This window comes from Hyperoodon ampullatus (assembly GCF_949752795.1).
Source record: "Hyperoodon ampullatus genome assembly, chromosome: 9".
Classification (NCBI taxonomy): Eukaryota; Metazoa; Chordata; class Mammalia; order Artiodactyla; family Ziphiidae; genus Hyperoodon; species Hyperoodon ampullatus.
Genome location: NC_136922.1, coordinates 80985980 through 81011912, shown reverse-complemented (window position 1 = coordinate 81011912; position 25933 = coordinate 80985980). Strand labels below are relative to the sequence as shown.

The 25933-nt window shown below is 39.0% G+C and overlaps 1 protein-coding gene across 20 annotated transcripts in view; it reads left to right on the top strand.

Annotated features, from left to right (window-relative positions):
* The window catches only part of CADPS2 (calcium dependent secretion activator 2), a gene marked incomplete at its 3' end in the record, with an annotated part of 487123 nt that overhangs the window by 170052 nt on the left and 291138 nt on the right, over positions 1-25933 (top strand). For all 20 annotated transcript variants that reach the window (XM_079711385.1, XM_079711377.1, XM_079711381.1 and 17 more), the window contains exon 3: positions 1022-1354. In XM_079711385.1, coding sequence (XP_079567511.1) covers positions 1022-1354 — 333 coding nt within the window. The remainder of the gene's footprint in view (positions 1-1021; positions 1355-25933) is intronic.

Here is a 25933-nt window from a genome sequence, read left to right as displayed (position 1 = left end):
GTGGGGTCATAATTTGGGAGTACCTCAGTATCATGAGTCAGTTCTTAGGGAAAAGACTGACATGAGTTTTTGTTCCATAAGCCTTAACAACAGATATAACTCATGGGGGCTGCATTAAATAGTCCTACGGGTTCTTTGGAAGGAGTTTTTGTTATTATGGGAAGAAAACAGGAATAAAATCAGTCTCATATGACCCATAGAGGCTTCTTAGGAATATTGATGACAGAATAGACGTTTCATGAATCTTGGCTGATACTTGTTGATATTTGGGTCTGTGACTTAGAAGAGAGGAGAGATTCGAGGCCAAGTCTGATGTCCCTTGCACAGTATGACCTTATTACTTATTACCCATCTCTTCCTACCCATTTCAAAACTGTCTCTCTCCCTGGTTGTCATTGTTTGTGTTTTATTTCTTACTTGATATTAGTGGACAGCTAAAAGTTTTAGAGTTTGCTTTTTCATCATCGATTTTCCCAGCTACGAGAAGTGTGTGAGAAGTTGGGGAGCTAGTGAAGTCAGGGGTGGGGACAGGTGTACCCCCCAGCTGTGGAGTAGTTTTGATTAACAGTTATACCCGGAGGGTATTGACTTGGATACTAGACTTACAACACTGTTGGCCTTCAGATTTTCAGCCAATAAGGGACCTTCTCCTTGCTGAAGAACTCCCAAGTACACATAGGGAAGTTGGGTTCATATCTCCAGTTACCTTTTCAGTCGACTCTTAAGGGTTTCAGTTGTAGAGACCCCCATGACCTTCAGGTGGGGAGTGTGTAGGTCAAGATTGGATCATCTTACAAGTTCCTCAGGACTCATTATTTTCTCTCCTAAACATTTCAACATTTTAAGAGAGATGATTTGGAGCCTCCATTTTGTCATTAGTTAGTGCATATTATAAAACATTTGAACTGTTGTGGAATGTTTGGTGTCATAACTCTTGGATTGCTAAAAGCAGTTGGTGTTAGTATCCATGCCTAATTGTAAGTGGGTTTTTGTTTTCTTTTGTTTTTTGTTTTGTTTTCAGGTTTTTCTGAAGAGTGATCGAGTGGCCAGAATGGTTCAGAGTGGAGGATGTTCTGCTAATGACTTCAGAGAGGTGTTTAAGAAAAACATAGAAAAACGTGTGCGGAGTTTGCCAGAAATTGATGGCTTGAGCAAAGAGACAGTGCTGAGCTCCTGGATAGCTAAATATGATGCCATTTACAGGGGTGAAGAGGACTTGTGTAAACAGCCAAACAGAATGGCCCTGAGCGCTGTTTCTGAACTTATTCTGAGCAAGGAACAACTCTATGAAATGTTTCAGCAGATTTTGGGGATCAAAAAACTAGAACACCAACTTCTTTATAATGCATGTCAGGTAAGTGATCATGATATTTCCTATTCCCCTGACTCACAGAATGAACACCAAGTCTTTACAGGCCTATGAAGATGTACTTTACTTTCTCTAATCACTTTGTTTGAAAAGGTGAGTGAAATTGAATTTTAATATGTCAAATAATGACATTTGGAAGAAGCTTTGAAAGAATTATTTGATAGGAGAAGAATATCTGTGCATTTTATTCAGTAAGTAATTGTTCCATGTGCCCTATCTTAGGACATCAGATTTGTACCTATTGGGTGTATGTGTATGGGGCATGCCCTGAATGGTAAAGTGAAAATCGTCTGTTATCTGAAGAAGCTTGGCAATTTATAATAAACAGGTATTCCTCACTGCAGAATAATTTTTCATAAAGGTATGATACTCATCTTCAGAGTTTTATGGAAGTGACTGACATTTCAAAAATTTTTTCTTTAACCCAGCCAGATAGAAATGAATTGAAGAAGATTGCTGAACTACATAATTTAGAGGTGACAGAGTAAATAATATATTTTCTCTTCAGTTGTTATTTTAATCATACATATGAAAAACTAAATAAAATATCATGTTTGTTCCATGTCTTTCATCTTTAGATCCTATGATTTGTCTAAATGTATTCCTCCCTTGGTTGTATTTTGTTTGCTTATTTTAGAGCTATAAATTATTTAACTGTGCCCTAATATACAATTTAAATTGACAGAATTCTGGCATTTTAAAATTCCTGTGTTCATTAAGAGTCACACTTCTATAATGTACATATGTTTACATTTATTTTAAATCTTTTTGCAAATCTACTTCTCAATTTCTGTGTTCTGTGTGTATCATTTACTTTGCATTACTAATTTGTGAATCATTTCCAATGAATAAATTAGCAGAGTTAATTAATGGAAAAGCAATGTGGAACCTTAACCCTGTGAACAATTCATGCTTTCACTATCATTGTTTTTACTGTATTATTAAACCAGGTGGTGGTTTTGATAATATTGGAGGATGACTGTACAACCAAGATCTTCCATTGTAAAAGAAACACAGCTGGGACTTTGTATTTTTAATGGAACAGTAGCTCACTTGTATAGTTAAATATTGATGAACATAATTTATTAGTAAAAGTCAGATTCGGACATTGAGTAAATGTTTACCGAGTGTTCAAGCCAAAAACTTTGCTAGGTGTTGGGGAAACCAACCTTAACTAAATAAAATATTTGTTCTCTATGTGCTGAAGTCTTAATAGAGCAGGTAGACCTCTAAAATAAGTTATTACAAATGCAGTAGAATTTATCCTGAATATTACAGGGTCATAACATAAATTCCTGTGGACCTATGGGTTTATGTTTATTTACTCAAAATGTACTAAAATTAATCTTTTGTTTACTTTTAAAGATCACTTCTGCAGCAAGGGTTTTGACCTCCTGGTTTCTGTCCTCTGTGATGTGGAACATATTGGATTGGCCAAAAGTTTCATTCGATGTTTTCTGTCAGATGGCTCTAGTAGTGCTTAGTTGTCTTTAACTTCATTGAAAACAGTTTTGTTAGATTGTATTAACGACAGCTGTCATAGCAGCATGCATTTAAAAAAAACTTATCAAAATTGGTGAATTTTTATGTAGCCATTTTAATATTGAAGATGGAAGAAAAAAAGCACGTTTTCGGCATATTATGCTTTATTATTTCAAGAAAGGTAAAAAAGCAACTACAATGCAAAAAAAGATTTGTGTAGCGTATGGAGAAGGTGCTGTGACTGATCGAACGTGTCAAAAGTGGTTTGCAAAGTTTCGTGCTGGAGATTTCTCACTGGACGTTGCTCCACGGTCGGGTAGATCAGTTGAAGTTGATAGCGATCAAATCAAGACATTAATTGAGGACAGTCAGTGTTATACCACACGGGAGAGAGCCGACATTCTCAAAATATCCAAATCAAGCGTTGAAAATCATTTACACCTGCTTGGTTATGTTAATCGCTTTGATGTTTGGGTTCCACATAAGCGAAAGAAACCTTCTTGACCACATTCCCGCATGTGAGTCTCTACTTAAATGTAACAAAAACATTTTGTTTTTAAAACAAATTGTGATGGGTGATGAAAAGTGGATACTGTACAACAATGTGGAACGGAAGAGATTGTGGGGCAAGCGAAGTGAACTACCACCAACCACACCAAAGGCCAGTCTTCATCCAGAGAAGGTGATGTTGTGTATATGGTGGGATTGGAAGGGAGTCCTCTATTATGAGCTCCTTCCGGAAAACCAAACGATTAATTCCCAACAAGTACTGCTCCCAATTAGACCAACTGAAAGCGGCACTCGACGAAAAGCATCCAGAATTAGTCAACAGAAAACACATAATCTTCCATCAGGATAATGCAAGACCACATGTTTCTTTGATGACCAGGCAAAAACTGTTACAGCTTGGCTGGGAAGTTCTTTTTTTTTTTTAATTTTTTTTTGATCTGGACCATTTTTAAAGTCTTTATTGAATTTGTTACAATATTACTTCTGTTTTATGTTTTGTTTTTTTGGCTTCAAGGCATGTGAGATCTTAACTCCCTGACCAGGAATCGAACCCACACCATCTGCCCTGGAAGGCGGAGTCTTTAACCACTGGACCACCAGGGAAGTCCCTTGGCTGGGATGTTCTGATTCATCAGCCGTATTCACCAGACATTGCACCTTTGGATTTCCATTTATTTCGGTCTTTACAGGATTCTCTTAATGGAAAAAATTTCGATTCCCTGGAAGACTGTAAAAGGCATCTGGTACAGTTCTTTGCTCAAAAAGATAAAAGGTGTTGGGAAGATAGCATTATGAAGTTGCCTGAAAAATGGCAGAAGGTAGTGGAACAAAAACAGTGAATATGTTGTTCAATAAAGTTCTTGGTGAAAATGAAAAACATATCTTTTATTTTTACTTAAAAACCAAAAGAACCTTTTGGCCAACCCAATACTTCTAGTTCAAGTCTCTATCTGTAATAATGGATTTATTTTTACCTTCAGTTCTATCAATATTTGCCTCATGTATCTTGATGTTTTGTTAGGTTCATACACATTTAGCATTTTAGCATTGTCATGTCTTTTTGTGGAATTAACCCCTTTATATAAAGTCCCTCTCTGTCCCTGATAATCTTTTTTTCTTTTTTGAAGTCTACTTTGTCTCAAACTAATATGGCTACTTCAGCTTTCTTTTGATTAGGGTTAGCATGGTGTATCTTTCTCCATGTTTCTTTTTAACTTGTCTGATTCTTTGTTTAAAGTGGGTTTCTTGTAGACAGCTGCATATTACCTCTGGTTTTTGTTTTTGTTTTTAATCCTGACAATTTTAAGTCTGACAATTTCTGTCTTTTAATGGGTGTGTTTAGACCATTTGTATACAAAGTGATGTAGTTGGATCCCATTCTGCAGTCTTTTTAAGTGTTGACTCTTTTTTGCATTTGTTCTTTGTCTGCCCTCCTTTTTCTGCCTTCTTTAATTTTAATTGAGCATTTATATGATTCCATTTTATATTCTCTTTTGATGCACTACTTATCTTTTTAAAGAGTGTGTTTAGTAATTGCCCTAGGGCTTACAATACGTATTTTAAAATAATCTAAGCTTACCTTCAAATAACACTATAAGACTTCAAGTGTAGTACAGTTCTCCCATAATAGAGAATTCTCAATTCCTCCCTCCCATCCCTTGTGAAATTTCTGTCATTCATTTCACTTATAATATGCTCTATTCACCAAACATATTGTTACTACTCTTGCTTTAAACAGATAATTTTTAGATCAATTAATAAGAAAAATAAAAGATATATATGTGTGTGTGTGTATCTTATCTATCTATCTATATATATATATATATAATTTCACCTTCATTTATTCCTTCTCTGACACTTTTCTTTCTTCATGTAGATCCAAGTTTCCGACCTACATCATTTTACTTATCTGAAAAACTTCTTTGAACATTTTTTGAAAGGCAGGAGTACTGATAATGAACTCCCCCAGTTATTGTATATCTGATAAAAGTCTCTGTTTCTTCTTTATCTTTAAAGGATAATTTCATTAGATATAGAATTAGCTTTTTTTCTCTTTTAACATTCTAAAGATTTCACTCCATTTTCTTGCTTGTGTGGTTTCTGATGAGTAGTCCGATCAAGCTCTTATCCTCGATTCTCTGTAAGGTGTTTTGTTTGTTTGTTTGTCCTCTGGCTTCCTTTAATAATTTCTCCTTGGCTTAGTTTTCTGCAGTTCAAATATGATATGCCTGGGTATGAGTTTTTTGATATTTCTCCTGCTCGGTGTTTTCTGAGCCTCCTGAATTTAGGGGTTGGTGTGTGTCCTTACATTTGGAAAATTCTCAGCCATTATTAATTCAAACGTTCCTTATATCCTATTCTCACCTTCTCCTGCCAGTATTTTAGTTATATTTGTTATGTCTAGTTATGTTACTCGTCACAGTTCTGGGATGTTCTTTTTATTTTTTTGTTTGCTTTTTAGTTCTCTTTCTCTTTGCATTTCAGAGAGGGAAGTTTCGGTTGACCTTCAAGTGTCCTGATTCTTTCCTCAGAATCAGCAAGTATACTGATAAGCCCATCGAAGGCATTGTTCCTGTCTGTTAGTGTTTTTGATTTCTAGCATTACCTTTGATTCTTTCTTAGAGTTTCCACCTCCCTGCTTATATTATCCATCTGTTCTTACCTGTTTTCAACTTTTTCCATTACAGCCCTTAATATATTATTAACGGTTACTTAAATTCCTTGTTAGTTAACTACGTCTGTGTGACATCTTAATCTGGTTTGGATGCATGATTTGTCTCCACAGACTGTGTTCCTTTTTCTTTTTTTGCCTTTTGGCATGCTTTGTAACTTCTTGTTGAGAGCCAGGCATGTTGTATCAGGTAAGAGAAACTGTGGTATATTTGCCTTTAGTGTGAGGATTTATGTTAATCTGACTGGGAGGTTGGCTGTGTTTAATGTTTGTTGTAGCCACAGGCACAAGAAGCTTCACATTCTTCTAGTGTCCTTGTCTTTTTCTCCTGTCTTGACGTTGGGCTTCCCTAAGTATTCCTCTTCAGAGAGTCTGTATCTGTGGCTCTTTAACTGTGATCAGCTGTTCTTCTGGAGAGATGCTGGTGTTGTGGTAGGATGCTGGGGAGAAGGGAGCGTTCATTCTACCATTTGGTAAAGTCTCAGTCTTTCCATGGGTCTGTGTCTCAGGGCTGTAACTTACACAAGTGTTTCTAACCTTTGTCCCCGAGTATTGTTTTCCTCCTCACCTGCACCCCTTATTTCCTTCCCTAGCTAAAGCATCCCCCATTTGTTTCCTTGAAGTCTTGTCTCCTGTTCATGCTGGGTTTTTCGTTACTATTATTTTTTTTCAAATAGACAAGACAGGAAGGCTGCAAAGGACTGCAGAGGGCAGCCTTCTCCTCCTCCAGCTGGAATAAGTTTTCAGCGTTTTCTTCTGACAAAGTCCTTTCCCCTTTGTTAGGGAAAAGAATCTGGGAGGTATAACAGTGGCTCTTCTCCCCCTCTTCCGGCCAGGTTCACAAGGGGAGCATTCTTGGATCCTTACCATGATAACTTGGTGGGGTTACTGGAAGAAAGCCCAGGAAAGTGTGGAAGCCCCTTTATGATTACAACCCCAGGAGTTTCTCACTCTCTACACTCAGCTTCCAGTAGTTTGTCCAAATTACTAGTCAAATAAGTGGTTCTATATTTCTGGCACCCATTGACTTCTGCTTTAAATGTAGTATCTCTGTTTTTCCTGTGTCTCCAGATACTGGGTTAGTGGTTTGCCCTGAAAGCTCAGTTCTCTGGTAAGTGAAGAAAAGTCATTGATTTTCAGCTTGTCCAGCTGTTTATTGTGAAGACAGGAGGCATGACTTCTCATAAGCTCTTTACATGTCTGAGCTGAAACTAGAGTTCTCTTCAGCTCTGAGATTTGAAAGAAAAGCTTAAAGATTTTTTGATTAACTTAAAGAAATTACAAAAATACTCATAAGTAAGGGAAGAGCTTTCCTTTGGAATAAGAATCATTTTACAGAAATTAAGAAAATGGATTGTTGAGAAAAATAGCTGAGGTTCTTTTTTTCCCCTCAAGGACCTGTCTATCTTGTTTGTTCTTTTGTTGTCTTTCAACAGAGTTTAAAAAAGAAAAGGCTATAGAAATCACAGAAGATAACCTGCCCTTTATAGGGAAGGAATGGTGTGAGGAGAGGACTTAGTAGAGCAGGGCTCGGGGAAGCAGCTTGGTCTAAAGCTAGCCAAGCTGCGGGCACCTGACTCCAGGTACATGTTGGTGGAATTTACTCCACTTTCCCTATGTCTCAGGAAAGGCTTTGAGGCTCTTGCTAACTGTAAAATTCTTGCTTCTGTATTTATTTACCCTGTCTGGTCCCTTGTTTTTGCCAACAGTGCTCTCCTAGGAAATCTCAAATATGTTTTGTTGCTTCAGGGTCAGAAGCTCAGGATAGGAAGCTGCTCTGCTGAGATGTGCAGGTTGGCAGCGGCCAGACAGCCCCTGGGGACTTGGAAAGGAAAGGACGTGAATGAGGAGGGAGCATTGCCAGGGCTGCCACCTGAAGCTGACAGGAGCGTCACATGGTTTTGTAGCCCTTGTCCCAGAGCTGTAGGTTTAGCATCCAGAATGGAAAAACAGGAAGCTGTCTTCTGAAGAAGCATAGGTGTTTATATTACTTCCAGTCAGAGCCAAGAACTTATTAATTTCAAAATTAAGGCATTTAAGAGTTCCCTTTAGGAAACTCTTAAAAGCACTAATTTAGAAGATAGCATGTATAACAAGTTATGAAACCAGGGATAATTGAAAGAAAAAATATTTACATGTTATCAGAAAAACATAAGAACAACCCACATATGTCATGGATTAGTTCTTGTGCTATTGAAACTGCCTGTCAGATTTTGGATTCTTTGCTTTGAGAATATTGTGTTTGCATTGGTGCACATTCATAGAACAAAATACTATGAAAAAAAAGATGAAAAAAGAGCGCAAACTGTACATTCTACAATGAGTAACATAACAATACCAGAATCTGAAATTGTTAGCCATCATTTACTTGAATCAGGATATTAAATTAACAGGGATGAAAGAAGCCCAGTCTGTCAGTCAAGAGTTTAATTTCAGAATAACTTGAAGGAAATGCAGTGACTTTCAAATAAATACAATCATACTTTTAGAGAAATGAAGTTAGTTGATATTAAAGCTATGTGTTTTATAGTCTTAAGAATAATTTTTATTTCACATATATATATATTTTTTGCGGTACGCAGGCCTCTCACTGTTGTGGCCTCTCCCGTTGCGGAGCACAGGCTCCGGACGTACAGGCCCAGCGGCCATGGCTCATGGGCCCTGCCGCTCTGCGGCATGTGGGATCCTCCCGGACCGGGGCACGAACCCGTGTCCCCCGCATCGGCAGGCGGAGTGTCACTCACTGCGCCACCAGGGAAGCCCTTCACATATTTTTTAATGAAAATATTGTTACTTAAGTGGTACCTGTAATGAACCAGCCTTCCTTGAACAGAAATGAAATGTCTTTTAAAGATTATTTTAAAATACGACAAAGCGTGGTACACTGTGGTTAAATCAGTTCGTTAACCCATTCTCTGTAATCATGTAGAGAATACAGATGGTAACATAGAATGGAGATCTAGTTATTTGCTAGCTTTAATTTTTTTCAAAGGAAACACTCTTGTAAACGCCACAGTGGCGTGGTAAGTCCCTGGCTCTACCTTCTTGAGGTTGAGGAGAATGCAGTATTGGGGAGAATTGTGTAATCTTCAGGTGTGACATGAAGAGGGTTACCAGGATGAGAAGATGCTAAATATTCTGTGGTAGGGGAGGGGTGAGCATGTGCCGGTGCGGAGATGTGAAGCAGCCCCTGGCGTCTGCGGGGAGCTACTAGCATAAGGAGGGCTGGGTTGGGGCTGTGATTTGAGGTGACATTAGCACATGTGGGTATGGCTCTTGTAGATTGCAGAGACACACAATCCTAAATGACCAGAGTCTGAGTAGTGGAATACATAGTACCATATACACTGTCATTCTCCTCCTTTTACCTTTTAAGAGGATTAATTAACTGAATTTTACAGCCATCTAGATCCTGATCTTTTCTGCCGAAAGCAATCTTCATTAATCTTTCATAATCTCCTTCCATTAACTGAAGGAAGTTTCACCCATGTTTACCCAAGAGTCAAAGCAAAGTTACCTGGAACCTTCCTCTCTAAATACCACTCCCCCTGCCCTCACCAAATTCCTTATATTCTGAAGACTGTAAGGACTGTGTTAAGTAATATTACAGAACTGGTTGTGTGTTTGTAAGGAATAAGCAGGAATATTTATGAATGGTTAAAAAGTATAGTGTTCAGGTTTATGATTCCCTTCCCCTAGAAATCTCAAGCTTTGGAGATTAAGCACTTCAGGTCTAGGAATTTTAAAAAAATCAACAGAAGCAATTGCTGTGCTTTTTGCCCCTCTCACTGTGAAAGTCTTCCCCCGGAAGTGTAGGAACCATGAGGCATTCTGTTCTGAAGACCCCCTTTCACCGTGTGTAAAGGGAAAATAGGGAGAGACATGTGAATCGCTCAGAGGAAATTGGTATCTACCTTTCACTGCTGTCATCTTTTTTCTCAACTAGTATCATGTGATTGATAATACATTTTAACATAATTTGTCTACTTTGGCAGAAATATAAAAGCACATTCTACAGAGACAGTTACATTTGATAACAAAAATCACTTCCAAATCAGGAAAATAAAGCTGAGGAAATGATTGCTAGCAAGGTATATCTTTCCTGTGTGTGTAATTTTTTTTTTTTTTTTTTTTTTTTTTTTTTGCGTTACATGGGCCTCTCACTGTTGTGGCCTCTCCCGTTGCGGAGCACAGGCTCCGGACGCGCAGGCTCAATGGCCATGGCTCACGGGCCCAGCCGCTCCGCGGCATGTGGGATCTTCCCAGACCGGGGCATGAACCCGTGTCCCCTGCATCGGCAGGCGGGACTCTCAACCACTGCGCCACCAGGGAAGCCCCTGTGTGTGTAATTTTAAATCTCAAAATGGCTGAGGAAAATATTCAAGTGAATGTCATTAAATGGCAATTGTTATGTTTTAGGAAACAGCAAGGAGCAACTGAAGACCTTAAGACTGATTGGATCGTATAATACCTGACTTTTGAAATTCTTGAGTTAATAATTAGCTATAATATTTATATAAATATTCACTTCTTTTTTAAAAAATAAATATCATGATATATAATTGATGAATCTGATTTCAGTTAAATAAATGTGAATCTGATTAGTAATATTGAATCAGTTTCCTCTCTAAAAATTGTTTTTATTTTTTTAATATCTTTATTGGAGTATAATAGCTATACAATGCTGGGTTAGTTTCTGCTGTATAACAAAGTGAATCAGCTATACATATACATATATCCCCATATCCCCTCCCTCTTGCGTCTCCCTTCCACCCTCCCTATCCCACCCCTCTAGGTGGTCACAAAGCACCAAGCTGATCTCCCTGTGCTATGTGGCTGCTTCCCACTAGCTATCTATTTTACATTTGGTAGTGTATATATGTCCATGCCACTCTCTCACTGCGTCCCAGCTTACCCTTCCCCCTCCCCGTGTCCTCAAGTCCATTCTCTACATCTGTGTCTTTATTCCTATCCTGCCCCTAGGTTCTTCAGAACCTTTTTTTTTTTTTTTTTTTAGATTCCATATATATGTGTTAGCGTACAGTATTTGTTTTTCTCTTTCTGACTTACTTCACTCTGTATGACAGACTCTAGGTCCATCCACCTCACTACAAATAACTCAATTTTGTTTCTTTTTATGGCTGAGGAGTATTCCATTGTATATATGTGCCACATCATCTTTATCCATTCATCTGTCAGTGGACATTTAGGTTGCTTCCATGTCCTGGCTATTGTAAATAGTGCTGCAGTGAACATTGTGGTACATGTCTCTTTTTGAATTATGGTTTTCTCAGGGTATATGCCCAGTAGTGGGATTGCTGGGTTGTATGGTAGTTCTATTTTTAGTTTTTTGAGGAACCTCCATACTGTTCTCTATAGTGGCTGTATCAATTTACATTCCCACCAACAGTGCATAAGGGTTCCCATTTCTCCACACCCTCTCCAGCATTTATTTTTTGTAGACTTTTTGATGATGGCTATTCTGACTGGTGTGAAGTGATAACTCATTGTAGTTTTGATTTGCATTTCTCTAGTGATTAGTGATGTTGAGCATCCTTTCATGTGTTTGTTGGCAATCTGTATATCTTCTTTGGAGAAATGTCTATTTAGGTCTTCTGCCCATTTTTGGATTGGGTTGTTTGTTTTTCTGATATTGAGCTGCATGAGCTGCTTGTAAATTTTGGAGATTAATCCTTTGTCAGTTGCTTCATTTGCAAATATTTTCTCCCATTCTGAGGGTTGTCTTTTCATTTTGTTTATGGTTTCCTTTGCTGTGCAAAAGCTTTTAAGTTTCATTAGGTCCCATTTGTTTATTTTTGTTTTTATTTCCATTTCTCTAGAAGGTGGGTCAAAAAGGATCTTGCTGTGATTTATGTCACAGAGTGTTCTCCCTGCGTTTTCCTCTAAGAGTTTTATAGTGTCTGGCCTTACATTTAGATCTTTAATCCATAAAAATTGTTTTTATAATTGTGAATACAACTGTATTATATTCTTAAATCAAGTTATAACTTTTATCAGTGTTGCTTCATTTGCATTTTTTATTTTTTACCTTTGGCCTACATGTAGAGGAACTACATAAAAATATTTCTAACTAAGGTTTCTTCTAAAGATGTTTTAACTTATTTCTGCTTTCTCCCAAATCTCATCAGATAAAAATATAGGCTACAGTCAGATATTCCATGCATTTATTTTTAGACTTTTCTTCTTTACTTAGATCTAGCCTATAGAAATTAGGGTTTTATCCCAGCGTGTCCACATTTTTTTTTTCTTAATGATAAGAGAACACAAATCTTCAGAAATAAGGCATTTTTGTAATAGTAATGGAAGGGAAAAGTGTATTTGCCAATGCACTTCATGACCTGTTTTCATCTATTAATGAATAAAAGATTATATGAATCTACTGTTCCAACTATAATAATATGAATATTGTTCTTAGGTTTTTCATGGTTAATGAAAATATTCTGTCAAAATTAAAATGAAATATACATGATAAATATATTTTATACATTGAAAAATGCTTATTGAATACCTTCTAAAAATATCAGTTACTGGGTGAAACAATGAAAATACAAAAATGACAAGATTTTATTCTTTCCCTCAAGGTGTTTGCATGTGGTCAGGAGACAGGTATGTAAGTAAAATGTGATGAATGGTATAATTAATCAGTGTGTCTCTGAGGGTGTGTATAGGGCATAATGTGAACATGTGGATGACAGTCTCTTAATTTGATACTGGATAGTTTGCGTGGATTTCTTTTTTTTTTTTTTTTTTTTTTTTTTTTTTTTTTGCGGTACGCGGGCCTCTCACTGTTGTGGCCTCTCCCGTTGCGGAGCACAGGCTCCGGACGCGCAGGCTCAGCGGCCATGGCTCACGGGCCCAGCCGCTCCGCGGCACATGGGATCCTCCCAGACCGGGGCACGAACCCGTATCCCCTGCATCAGCAGGCGGACTCTCAACCACTGCGCCACCAGGGAGGCCCTGCGTGGATTTCTTTAATGCTCCACCCTGGCTCCACATTAGAATGACCTGAGGAGCTTTAAAAACCACTGGGTACCTGGGCCCCACCTCAGACTAAGTGAAACAGTCTGTGGATGTGGGGCCTAAGTGTCTGTTTTTTTTTTTTTTTTTTTTTTTTTTTTTTTTTTTTTTTTTTTTTGCGGTACACGGGCCTCTCACTGTTGTGGCCTCTCCCGTTGCGGAGCACAGGCTCCGGATGCGCAGGCTCAGCGGCCATGGCTCACGGGCCCAGCCGCTCCGCGGCATGTGGGATTTTCCCAGACCGGGGCACGAACCCGTGTCCCCTGCATCGGCAGGCGGACTCTCAACCACTGCGCCACCAGGGAAGCCCTAAGTGTCTGTTTTTTTAAAGCTTCCTACGTGATACTGAGGCTTAAGGACCCCTGGTCTGACAGTTCATCTGAGGTCTTCATGCCATGGTCATATCTAAGTATAGAGGAGGCTGGGAAACAGTCTAGCTCTCTGCCCAGAAGAAGACATGAGTTGGAAGTCTGGAAACTCAATCCTCTGTTGGAACTTTAATGAAGGTTCTAACAAGGACAATTCCTGAATTTTGGAAGATGCATAGAAGTTCAGCGGACTGGAGGAAAACAACACTTACAAAGGCACAAGGAGAATGAAATGGCTTGGAGTCTATGGGAGATTCACTGTGTTTTGGTGGAGTAGCAGATGAGGCTACAGAGTTAGGAAAGGACTTGAATGTTAAGGGCCTCACATGCTAGCTGGAAGAGCTTGGAACTATCATGAGATAGGGAACACTGTTGGTCTGTGAGACAAGGAATGACAGGAGCAAGTTGGGGTCCTGGAAAGATCACTCTCTGTGGTCTAAAGAATGGATTGCATGTGGCCCATCCCCTGCCTCATCCCACCTCTGGGCATGGCACAGCATTATTAAAAAAGAAGTGGGGCCTCCCTGGTGGCGCAGTGGTTGAGAGTCCGCCTGCCGATGCAGGGGATACGGGTTCGTGCCCCGGTCTGGGAGGATCCCATATGCCGCGGAGCGGCTGGGCCCGTGAGCCATGGCTGCTGAGCCTGCGCATCCGGAGCCTGTGCTCCGCAACGGGAGAGGCCACAACAGTGAGAGGCCCGCATACCACAAAAAAAAAAAAAAAAAAAAAAAAAAAAAAGAAGTGGAACAGGACCTGCATGTTAATGTTTTGAGTAGTCATGAGGCTCTGCTCCTTGCCCTACTGTGGTCCTGTTTTCCTGTGTTGCCTGTGAAGTTCCTAGACTACTGGATTTCACCTGAGTGTCTCTTCACGTCCTCTTGGATCCATGCCTTGTATTGTGCTTTGGAATTCCTCTGTGCTCCCACACTTGGGAGCTTTGGCCTGAGTCAGAACACTAGACCACCTACTTGCCTTAAAAGGGACATGATGAAAGCCCAGGAATTCAAGCAGAAAAAGGGATCAGCTGGAGTCTGTAGTTTAAGACATACCATTCTCCAGAACTATGAGTAACATCCACCTATTCCTCTCACTCACATTTTATAGAAAAGATAGTATCTTTTTTGTGTGTGTGTGTGTGTTACGCAGGCCTCGCACTGTTGTGGCCTCTCCCGTTGCGGAGCACAGGCTCCGGACGCGCAGGCTCAGTGGCCATGGCTCACAGGCCCAGCCGCTCCGCGGCATGTAGGATCCTCCCGGACCGGGGCACGAACCCATGTCCCCTGCATCGGCAGGCGGACTCTCAACCACTGCACCACCAGGAAAGCCCTGAAAAGATAGTATCCTTTGATGGCTATCTCCCATTTACATTTCCAGCATTTATCTGATGCAGCATTTCTATTAATTGTGGTCTGATGGGGCATCTCTGATGAGGGTGTTCTTTCAATATAGCACCTACTCTGGTCAGCCACTGATCAAGGCTCTCCATATATTGTGGTCCCTCTTCCCATGGAGCAGTATTTTGGGGCAGGGGCATATGTGGCAGGGGGTGGGGGGAATCAAAAGTTCTGTTGTGTACCTGATGAAATAAGAATGTTAGACGTCCATGTGATGGCAGGTGGTAGTTGAATATACAAGTCTGAAATTCCAGTGAGAGGTCAGAGTTGGAGATAAAGATTTGGAAATTATTTTGATAAAGTTAGTATTTTAATTTAAGTCATGACACATTATGAAATCATACTGGGAGAGTCTGGGGCTCAAGAAGAACAAGGGCCCACGACAGAGAGGCCTGGGGGTGCCAGGATTTAGAGGCTGCACAAAGGCAAAAGAGCCAGCGAGGAGGGAGGAAACCACAAAGTGTGGTGTCAGGAAAGCCATGGGAAGACATTGCAAGGAGAGAGTTTACCTGTGCCACACAACAACGAAGTGACCCTTGAATTTGTGAAGTAGAAGCCACTGTTGGCTTTGACAAGGGAAGACTTTTTGGAGTGGTTGGGAGTGAACCTGACTGGAGTGGGTTAAAAGAAGAACCAAGAAAGTAAGAAAGTGGTGTTAATCGGAAAACTTCAGGGAATCAGCTAATATGAAGAATATTATATAGTCAAGAAATTCCTTCTATTTAGTATATCGAATCATTTTATTTAAAAAAAAATATTAAGCCCTTACCTTACTATGTGTCAGACTCACAGTATCGGACTTGGTTCTTAATTGTTTATTGCTTTCGGACTTTTAGAAATGTATGGCCCACAAAATCCCGATTTCTTCTGGTAGGTGTTCAGAACAACTTTTTACAAAGCACTTTTTAAAAAAAGCAATTTGAAAGGGCTGAAGAAAAAGGACTGTATGCTTATGAAGAGTATCCTGTGAATTTGACACTTTTAGATGATTATTGGGGTCATAATATCCTGAACCCTCTTTGTTTAAGACCAGAAAAAAAATTTCTTTTTTCCGGTTTCCCTAGTTACCTTAGATAGAGCAGGGCCAATTGATCATTTTCTTAGTAAGATTTTACTTGTGTAATGGGTGGCAGTGATGATTCTAGTTATTTGTTACAAACTGGTAGAAAGGCCTCTCTTGTTAAATGTTCTTAAATGATGTCATTTCCTGTTTGCAAAGTGTTTTCAGTTGTTTGTTACAAACTGGTAGAAAGGCCTCTCCTGTTAAATGTTCTTAAATGATGTCCTTTCCTGTTTGCAAAGTGTTTTCATGATTCTTTTGTGAAGGTCTCCAGGTGAAGGAGGCTGACATCTTGTTTCATGAAGCCTCATCAGTAGTTTGTGCACTCACTATGTACATGGTATGGTACCAAGAGGAATAGTATTTGAAAAATACAGATAGGTTTGCTACCCTGTTTTGTTTGAGAAATCAGATGCTATTAGGATTGTTGCACTGAAAAATACTCCAGTGATAAAAACACAGATTCGCTATGCTTATTTTGAGTTTCCCTGTCTTTCAGCCTTTTCACGTAGGTCAGCTCTTCTTTCCGCTCTATATCCATGGCAAACTGCTGAATCTGAAACTTCTCAAACTCAACAGGTTCAAAGTGCTATTTTTTCTCATCTCAAACCTGGTTCTATTTATGTATGTTCAGCTTTCTGACTCATCACCAGGAGCCATTCGTGTTTATTGCCTTCCCAGTCCAAACAATAATCTGGTACTGCTACTTTCTCCATTATATTGCAGTGTCTGCTCTTGTCTTCCACAACCATCCGTGTAGCTGGAAACTTCAGTACCTCTCATATGGAGCATGATAGTAACCTCTCACCTGCTTCCTCCCTTCTAATCCTACATGTTTTTATTGCCACATTAATATTAGTGAAGCACCATCCTGTTCTCATCATGACCCGACTTTGAACACGGAAAAAAAATATGGCTCCTCTGTCAACAGAATGAAGTTCATGGCCCTTGGCTAGGCTTTCAACACCTGTGGCACTCAGCCTGGCCCCCACCTGCCTTTCTATGTTCTTTCCCATATTCTTCCCCATGTGATGATTCTTTACACACCCCCTGTGCCAGGTGAGCCGAAGCACTCCCTGTTCCTCATCTACACCCCGTATTTTCTTGAATTTTAATTTTGTCTCACTTTATTCTCTTCACTTGGAATCCCCCTTCTCTGTTCTTAAAGAATCAAGCGAAATTCCTCCTCCACAAAGCCTGCTCTGCTCCTGCCGTCACTCATTTTTCTTAAATATTGTAGGAGAGGGGGGAAATCCGTGAGGAATGGATAATTCCCTAGCATACCCAAAAGCTTGTGATATTCTACTTTGTATTATAGATACTTGCACATGCCTCTCTTATTGCATTGTAACAACTTGAACATGGGATAAATATTTAAATCCTTTTACCGTAAATTGTCCAGTAATATTTAACGTGTTTCCTGTTGTGGGCAGTCACGGCAAGTGACTGACAGAATGAAAACTGAGGGTGAGGTGTCGTGAAGGAGTGGGAGGTGGTTACGTTGAACCCTGGGGTCAAACTATACGATTCAGACCCTGGCCCTGCCGAGTATGAACTGTGTGACCTTGACCCAGGAAAATTGTTTAAACCTGTCTGTGCTTTAGATTTTTCATTACTAACCTGGGATGATGATAGGAACTCCTTCCATATGGTTGCTCTGAGGTTTAAATATAATAATGTTTACAAACACTTAGAATGGTTCCTGACATACAGTGCTGTATAAATTCACCTCTTACTAGTCTTGATGAGGCTGAAGTTCTAATCTGCTCTGACAGAGTCCTCTAAAGTCGCTGATAGTGTATGTGTTATTTTACTTAGTGCTAAAATCTCTCTGTTTCATCGTTATTAATGTGAATGTATATTCAATTATTTTATTGAGGGAAGTATAGTTAGTAAATAATTGCTTGAAAATGTTAGCTTATGACTTCTGTCTAGAAGATAAAATGTTAATACCAAATGGAATCCTAAGGAAAATTTCATGATGTGCAAAAATTTGCGAAGTTATACCTACCATTTTAGGCAATATGTATACATAGTATCCAGGCGATCGAAGTCCCCTGGTTTTTGTGTTTGAGGTTAAAGTTCTTACGTTCTTACTTTTGAACATTTTTTTTCCATTACTTAATATAGTTTAGTTCAGTTCACATAGGCTAATTTTATATCTCATTAACTCGTTCATCTTTTTCCTACTTTTTTTTTTTTTTTTGCGGTACGCGGGCCTCTCACTGTTGTGGCCTCTCCCGTTGCGGAGCACAGGCTCCGGACGTGCAGGCTCAGCGGCCATGGCTCACGGGCCCAGCCGCTCCGCGGCATGTGGGATCTTCCTGGACCGGGGCACGAACCCGTGTCCCCTGCATCGGCAGGCGGACTCTCAATCACTGCGCCACCAAGGAAGCCCTTTCCTACTTTTAAGTAGTATTCAAAGGGAAATGTGGTTTGGGAAATGCACTTTTAAGACTCTCAGAACTGTTCTCCGAGAAGCTGTGGCAGAACTGCTCTCTCCGAGCCAGGTTTCTTATGCACAGTTTAGCAAGTAGACGTGAGAGTGATCTTTACAAGCTCTGCCTCTAGCAGCCGAGTGCTCCCTGACTCAGACGTAACAGCATCCAGGCAATGCGTCCCTCTTGAGAATATGGGAATCACTTCACTTCCTCGTGCTCTTTGTGCTGCACTAAATTGCAGAAAGAGTTTTAGTTACCTTAGAGTTGCTGGCTAATTGTCAATGACCAGATAGCGGGGAGGAAGGACTTTTTCGTTTCTGTTTTTGAGGGAGGTTGCCTCATGGAAGATGGGTCAGTCTGGAGGGATGTTAGGGTCCAAGAACCTTTCAAATACAGGTGGAATTATTCCTTGTATTTACATTAAAACTGGGACTGGTTACAGGAATCCCACCACTGGAGATGGATGGGTTTAGGCCTCTTGTTAGGGTGGTAGGGTGAGCTAACAAGGGTCATATATTGCGGTGTGAGGTGTAGGGGTCATAAATATCTGAGAAGTTGAATAATGAGAAGACTACTATGAAAGATAGGTCATCAGATAGTACCTGCTTTGTTACCCGATAGATAGGTAGTCTTCTCAGAAGATTTGGAGATTGATCTGGACAACGAAGGTAGGTAAGAAGAGCATCCCAGGCAGCAGAAACACAAACAAGATATATGATGAGGGAAATGTAATATGTTTTGTATATAATGAGCAAACTAATTTGTATAAATAATGCAAGTATCCAAGAGGGTAAAAAGTGAGATTGGTACGAAATAGGGTGGACCTGAAAACTAAGCTGAGATGTTTGGGTATCATTCTTTCTCATTCATACCCGCTTATTTTCATTCACTTCCACCCATCCTTCCATCCCCCTGCCCTTTACTCCTCCTCCTCCTCTTCTAAGAGGTTAGCCTGATCAAGGGTAGTGAGAATCATGTGTGGAAACAGGGCGGCCCTGAAGAAGAGTGGATTGTAAAGAAGGACACTTCAGTCTTAGCTGAGGCCTTTGTTGGATGCCTGAAAGGAAAGACCTTGCCTTCAACTGGAGATAGAGAACTGGGACTCAGGAGAGAGGCCAGAGCTATGTGCTGAGTTATGTTATGCCATCGTATACAACAGCAGACACTCTGTCTAGAACAGCTAAGGACCAACTGTGTGTGCTTATGGGCTGAGAGAATGAGGGGGCTCAGCACAGAAAACAGAGCAGGAACAATCAGTAGGGTAGAGTTGTACTCTATCTTCACGATAAGTGATTCAAGTGATGGTGGAAAATTAACAAATTTATTGATGAAGTAAATGAATTTGCTAATACTTAATACAGCTTTTGATCAGGGTTTTTAGGCTATGTTGCAAAATCCATGCATATTTGGCACTGTCAAATAAGTCAAACACTGGGCTATGAGAAAAGTATAATGTTGGGTGGAGTGTTCTTTTGGAATTGGGGTTAGGTTTGTGCAAATTCCTTCTCATGATGTATTATCTCTAGATCACCAGATTTATAGATGATATAAACAGAGTAACCAGCAAATGAATTAATCTCAGGGAAAACACTATTTATGTAACAGTGCAAATCCTAGTCTACTTGTATATTTCATACTAAAAGATAAAGCTGAATGTTATAAGAAAGTAACAGAATATAATTTGTTTGAAAAGAGATATGCCATTATTGGACTGGGGACTCAGAAAACAACTAAATTTTTTTTCAGTGGGAGAAGGGCACAATTGACTACGGTTAGCGCAAACAAAGGCATCATTATGGAAAAACACAGCTATTAATCCCCATTTTTAGTGATTGACAATATTAATGTGAAGACAGTTATCCTGGTTCTAGAAAACAGATTAATCATAGAGGGCAATGATGCTAAACAGTGCTATGAAAAGTGCTTTTTAGAAGCCTTTTTTTTTTCTTGAAGATATGAGCAAATTTGATGAATTTGATGTTTGTAGTTTTTAACAGCATTAGAAGAATGATATCAGATGCTATAAAATGAAGCTGTTGGGTAAAGCTTGGTAAGGTTGTTCTTATGCTGTTTAAAATTTTCTTACCTGTAAGATAGTTGGCCACCAATGAAGTCTTTGGGTCTTCCCAAGGACTTCTGCAAAGGGAGTTTTGTTGATTTCTGAGACCTTCTCTTCTCAGAACTGTGTCCACGGAACTTGAGAGGACTGGGGCCCAGAGAGCCCAGGGTTTGAGATTTGCAAGTCAAGACTAATAGATGCTGCATCAGATCAGTATTTTCTCTATTCCTCAAAGTCCAATTTTTAATATTTCCATTTTAGCAAATTCATCCTGATATTATCAACCAGGAAAAACATCTCTTCCATCACTGATTTCCCACACTCCTTGATCAGTAGCTTTCTGGTGGCAATTCTATTCTGTTTTAAATACTGTTTTTACTGTTTTCTGTATGAAATGTGAACTCCTGGAAGGCCACTACTTCTGCAGCTACAGAAGAACTTTCAGTAGTGCTTGCTGTACAGTAGGTGTAGAAAAAACATAGAGTTAGTAAAGTGATTGTGGGCCATTCAGTTAACATTGCTCAGAGCCTATGTCTTAGTGTCCTTTTATGAAGAATTTAACAAATCTTCGAAAGGGTAAGGTTGATGATGTGTAGGCCTGTGGTGGCCATTTTCCATTTCTTATGTTTGAAAAGCCAGACAGCCTCTTCTAGAAGAAATGAATAGAGACTTCTATAAAGAAGATTCTCCTAGAGCCATGGTTCTTTACCTCTTTTGAGTTAACCACCCCTTTGGGTAAGCTATGAAATTCAGACAATTCCTCAAGGAGAAAAGTGCATATCTCTCCAAATTTTGCTCCCAACTTGAATGGTTCAGACTCCTGAAGGTCCAGGTTAAGAACTTCACAGCCAAGAGAATTCTGAATTTGGAAACAGTAATCCCTGTGTAATGAACAGGAGGAAAATAAAAGTATTGAATATTTGTCAAGACATTGAAATATTTTGATAATTAAAGTGATAAAATGTTCTGTGTAATAGATACTCAAGGCATTGCAGAGAATAAAGATACATTTGGGCATCTGTTATGGTCAGGGTTGAATGACCCCTCTTTGAAAGACCTGGAAAATATTCTGTGCCAGGAAAGGACATCTGTGAGGTATAAGTAATCTATTGTCATATAAAGTGTTGTAATCAGGAATTTAAAAGAAAATGAAATTAAAAGATGTCCTTGTGGAGTGAGGACTTGTCTCTGGCCTCTACCACCAACTCCACGGTCCCCAAATTATCCCCATTGTCTTTATCTCACAGCCCAAATCAGGCACTAGTAATGGATACGTCATCAACATTTTAAAGTCTGATGTCCCACATCTATTAAACTATCCATATGGGCTTTCTTCTACTTTTTTTTTTTTTTTTTGAGGGGAAGGAGGAGAGGGGGTAGTGTGCAAAACCAAGTTTTCAGGAAACAAAAGATTATTTTCACCATAATGATACATACAACTGTATTGGCAAAGTGAAATGCACTTCAAGTGGCTAGAGAGACACTACACCACGCAAAAAAAGAGTCTTGGCCAAGGACTCAGAGTACCCGGATTTGGTCTGCCTTCAACTATGTGATTCTGGGTTTCACTACATAACTCTAATTGGATTGGTTATGGGCTATGAAAGAGAGAGAGATGTCAAAGATGAGACCTAGGCTTTGGGCTTGAACAAATGGTAAATAGGTGTGCCATTTATATGACATGGCATTACTCACGGAAGGAGTGATTGAGGTGGGGAGATGGAAATCAAAATTCCATTTGGGGCATGTTAAATGCAATGTGCCTTGTCTTCATGCAGGTTGAAATGGTAGGTAGGCAGTTGAAAATAACAGACTGACCCTCTGGTGAGAGGTTGGAGCTATAAATACGTACTTGGGGATTATCAGTGAATAGATGCTGTTTATGGCCATGGGCTTCGAGGAAAGCACCTAAGCAGTGAACGTGCAGATTAAGGAGGTCTGTGGCCCCAATCCAGTGTTTATAAATATTAATCTCTCGTGCATGGGAGCACATCTCCAATTTAATAATGGAAATTAAAATCTATTTGCCTTATTAAATTTATTTTTAAACATTCTGAAAATGAGGTACATTGTATAAAACTAACCAGCTGGGGATTGGGTGGAGGAAGTGGGTGTGGTGATAAAAGGGCAACATATGGTGTTAAAACTGTTCAGTGTCTTGACTGTGGTGCCTGAGTGAACCTAGACAGATAATAAATTGTATAGAAATCCATACAAATGAGTGTGCATAAAACTAAGGAAATTGGAATAGGATGGATGACTGTATCAATCAGTATTCTGGTTGTACATGATGGTATAGTTTTGTAAGATGTTACCATTGAGGGAAACTGGGCGGTGTACAATGGATATCTCTCAATTATTTCTTACAACTGCATGTGAAACTGCAGTTATCTCAACTGAGAAGTCAACCTTTAAGAAAGCATTCATAATCCTAAAGATGCTACCAGAAAACTACTAGAGCTAATCAGTGAATTTGGTAAAGTAGCAGGATACAAAATTAATGCACAGAAATCTCTTGCCTACCTATACACTAATGATGAAAAATCTGAAAGTGAAATTAAGAAAACACTCCCATTTCCCATTGCAACAAAAAGAATAAAATATCTAGGAATAAACCTACCTAAGGAGACAAAAGATCTGTATGCAGAAAACTATAAGACACTGATGAAAGAAATTAAAGGTGATACAAACAGATGGAGAGATATACCATGTTCTTGGATCAGAAGAATCAACATTGTGAAAATGACTATACTACCCAAAGCAATCTACAGATTCAATGCAATCCCTATCAAACTACCAGTGGCATTTTTCACAGAACTAGAACAAAAAATTTCACAGTTTGTATGGAAACACAAAAGACCCTGAATAGCCAAAGCAATCTTGAGAAAGAAAAACGGAGCTGGAGGAATCAGGCTCCCTGACTTCACACTATACTACAAAGCTACAGTAATCAAGACAGTATGGTACTGGCACAAAAACAGAAAGATAGATCAATGGAACAGGATAGAAAGCCCAGAGATAAACACACGAACATATGGTCACCTTATCTTTGATAAAGGAGGCAGGAATGTACAGTGGAGAAAGGACGGCCTCTTCAATAAGTGGTGCTGGGAAAACTGGACAGGGACATGTAAAAGTATGAGATTAGATCATTCCCTAACACCATACACAAAAATAAGCTCAAAATGGATTAAAGACCTACATGTAAGGCCAGACACTATCAAACTCTTAGAGGAAAACATAGGCAGAACACTCTGACATAAATCACAGCAAGATCCTTTTTGACCCACCTCCTAGAGAAAGGGAATTAAAACAAAAAATAAACAAATGGGACCTAATGAAACTTAAAAGCTTTTGCACAGCAAAGGAAACCATAAGACGAAAAGACAACCCTCAGAATGGGAGAAAATATTTGCAAATGAAGCAACTGACAAAGGATTAATCTCCAAAATTTACAAGCAGCTCATGCAGCTCAATATCAAAAAAACAAACAACCCAATCCAAAAATGGGCAGAAGACCTAAATAGACATTTTTCCAGAGAAGATATGCAGATTGCCAAGAAACACATGGAAGAATGCTCAACATCATTAATCATTAGAGAAATGCAAATCAAAACTACAATGAGGTATCACCTCCCATCAGTCAGAATGGCCATCATCAAAAAATCTAGAAACATTAAATGCTGGAGAGGGTGTGGAGAAAAGGGAACCCTCTTGCACTGTTGGTGGGAATGTAAATTGATACAGCCACTATGGAGATCAGTATGGAGGTTCCTTAAAAAACTAAAAATAGAGCTACCATACAACCCAGCAATCCCACTACTGGGCATATACCCTGAGAAAACCGTAATTCAAAAAGAGTCATGTACCAAAATGTTCATTGCAGCTCTATTTACAATAGCCAGGACATGGAAGCAACCTAAGTGTCCATCGACAGATGAATGGATAAAGAAGATGTGGCACATATATACAATGGAATATTACTCAGCCATAAAAAGAAACAAAATTGAGTTATTTGTAGTGAGGTTGGTGGACCCAGAATCTGTCATACAAAGTGAAGTAAGTCAGAAAGAGAAAGACAAATACTGTATGCTAACACATATATATGGAATCTTAAAAAAAAAAAATCATGAAGAACCTAGGGGCAAGATGGGAATCAAGACACAGACCTACTAGAGAATGGAATTGAGGATATGGGGTGGGGGAAGGCTAAGCTTGGATAAAGTGAGAGAGTGGCATGGACATATATACACTGCCAAACGTAAAATAGATAGCTAGTGGGAATCAGCCGCATAGCACAGGGAGATCAGCTCGGTGCTTTGTGACCACCTAGAGGGGTGGGATAGGGAGGGTGGGAGGGAGGGAGACGCAAGAGGGAGGAGATATGGGGATATATGTATATGTATAGCTGATTCACTTTGTTATAAAGCAGAAACTAACACACCATTTTAAAGCAATTATACTCCAATAAAGATGTTTAAAAAAAAACATAAAAATTATATAAACTTTAAACTGTGTTTGAGTTTGGTAATCCTCAAAAGAAAACAAAACATATGGCACTTGGAATGGTAAACTAAAATTCTTACTTTATAGTTAACCAGCTGATTTACCTCCTTGAATTCTGTCTAGCATTACATAAAACAAAGACAACCAATAAAAAGTTTTATTGGTTGTCTTTATTACATTAGCTTTTCGTCTTTTTTCTGTAAACATGTTTGGGAGTATGCTTTTCTAGTTTCACAAAAATGACACTGTATTCATCAGTCACATTTCAGTCTCTGATTGCTGTTAACGGACAGTTTAGTACAGTAATGCTCTGCTTTTCTTTGTCTGTATTTTTTCAGACAAATGCAGTTAAGGCATTAATATTTTTTAATATTTTTTAGAAGTAGTAGAAAACACTTGCAGACTGCAGAAGTGACTCAAACAATTCCATTTAAAGTTAAATAAGAACTGTTAATATGAAGATACAAATAGTTAAAGATGTTAAATAATATTTTGTGGTGAAATATAAAGGAGAATTTTTAAGGTTTTAAGATGTTAAATGCTATTTCTTGGTGGAACTGTAACTCTTCACTGCAAGTAACCATTTTATTTTTATTTTTTGTGGAAAAATATTTATCAGCATTTAAGCAAAATGAGAAGATATCCCATATTACGTTTACTGTATTTGAGGTATTGTAGTTAGTGTTCTTACACATAATTTTTGTTTTTAGGACCTTGATTTCAGTTACCTGGAATAGGCATTTATCACCTATTTTTTTCCTTAATAAGTTTGTTAGTTTTTAATGTAAGTCATTTTGACTTCAGACGCGGTGAAGAGAGAGACTTGTTTCTGTTTGATTTTGAATATGAATCAATTAAAATAAAAAGTGTATTTTTTTTTGAGATGACATAGCAACTCCTTGACATCAAGGATTTAGTTTAAGAAAATCTTGCCTATTTAAAAACTTGTTTTTAAATAAACTTGATTCTTTTAAATAAACTTGGGAACATATTTTTTGGAAAGGTGACCTTAGATCTGTTAAACAAACAGATAGA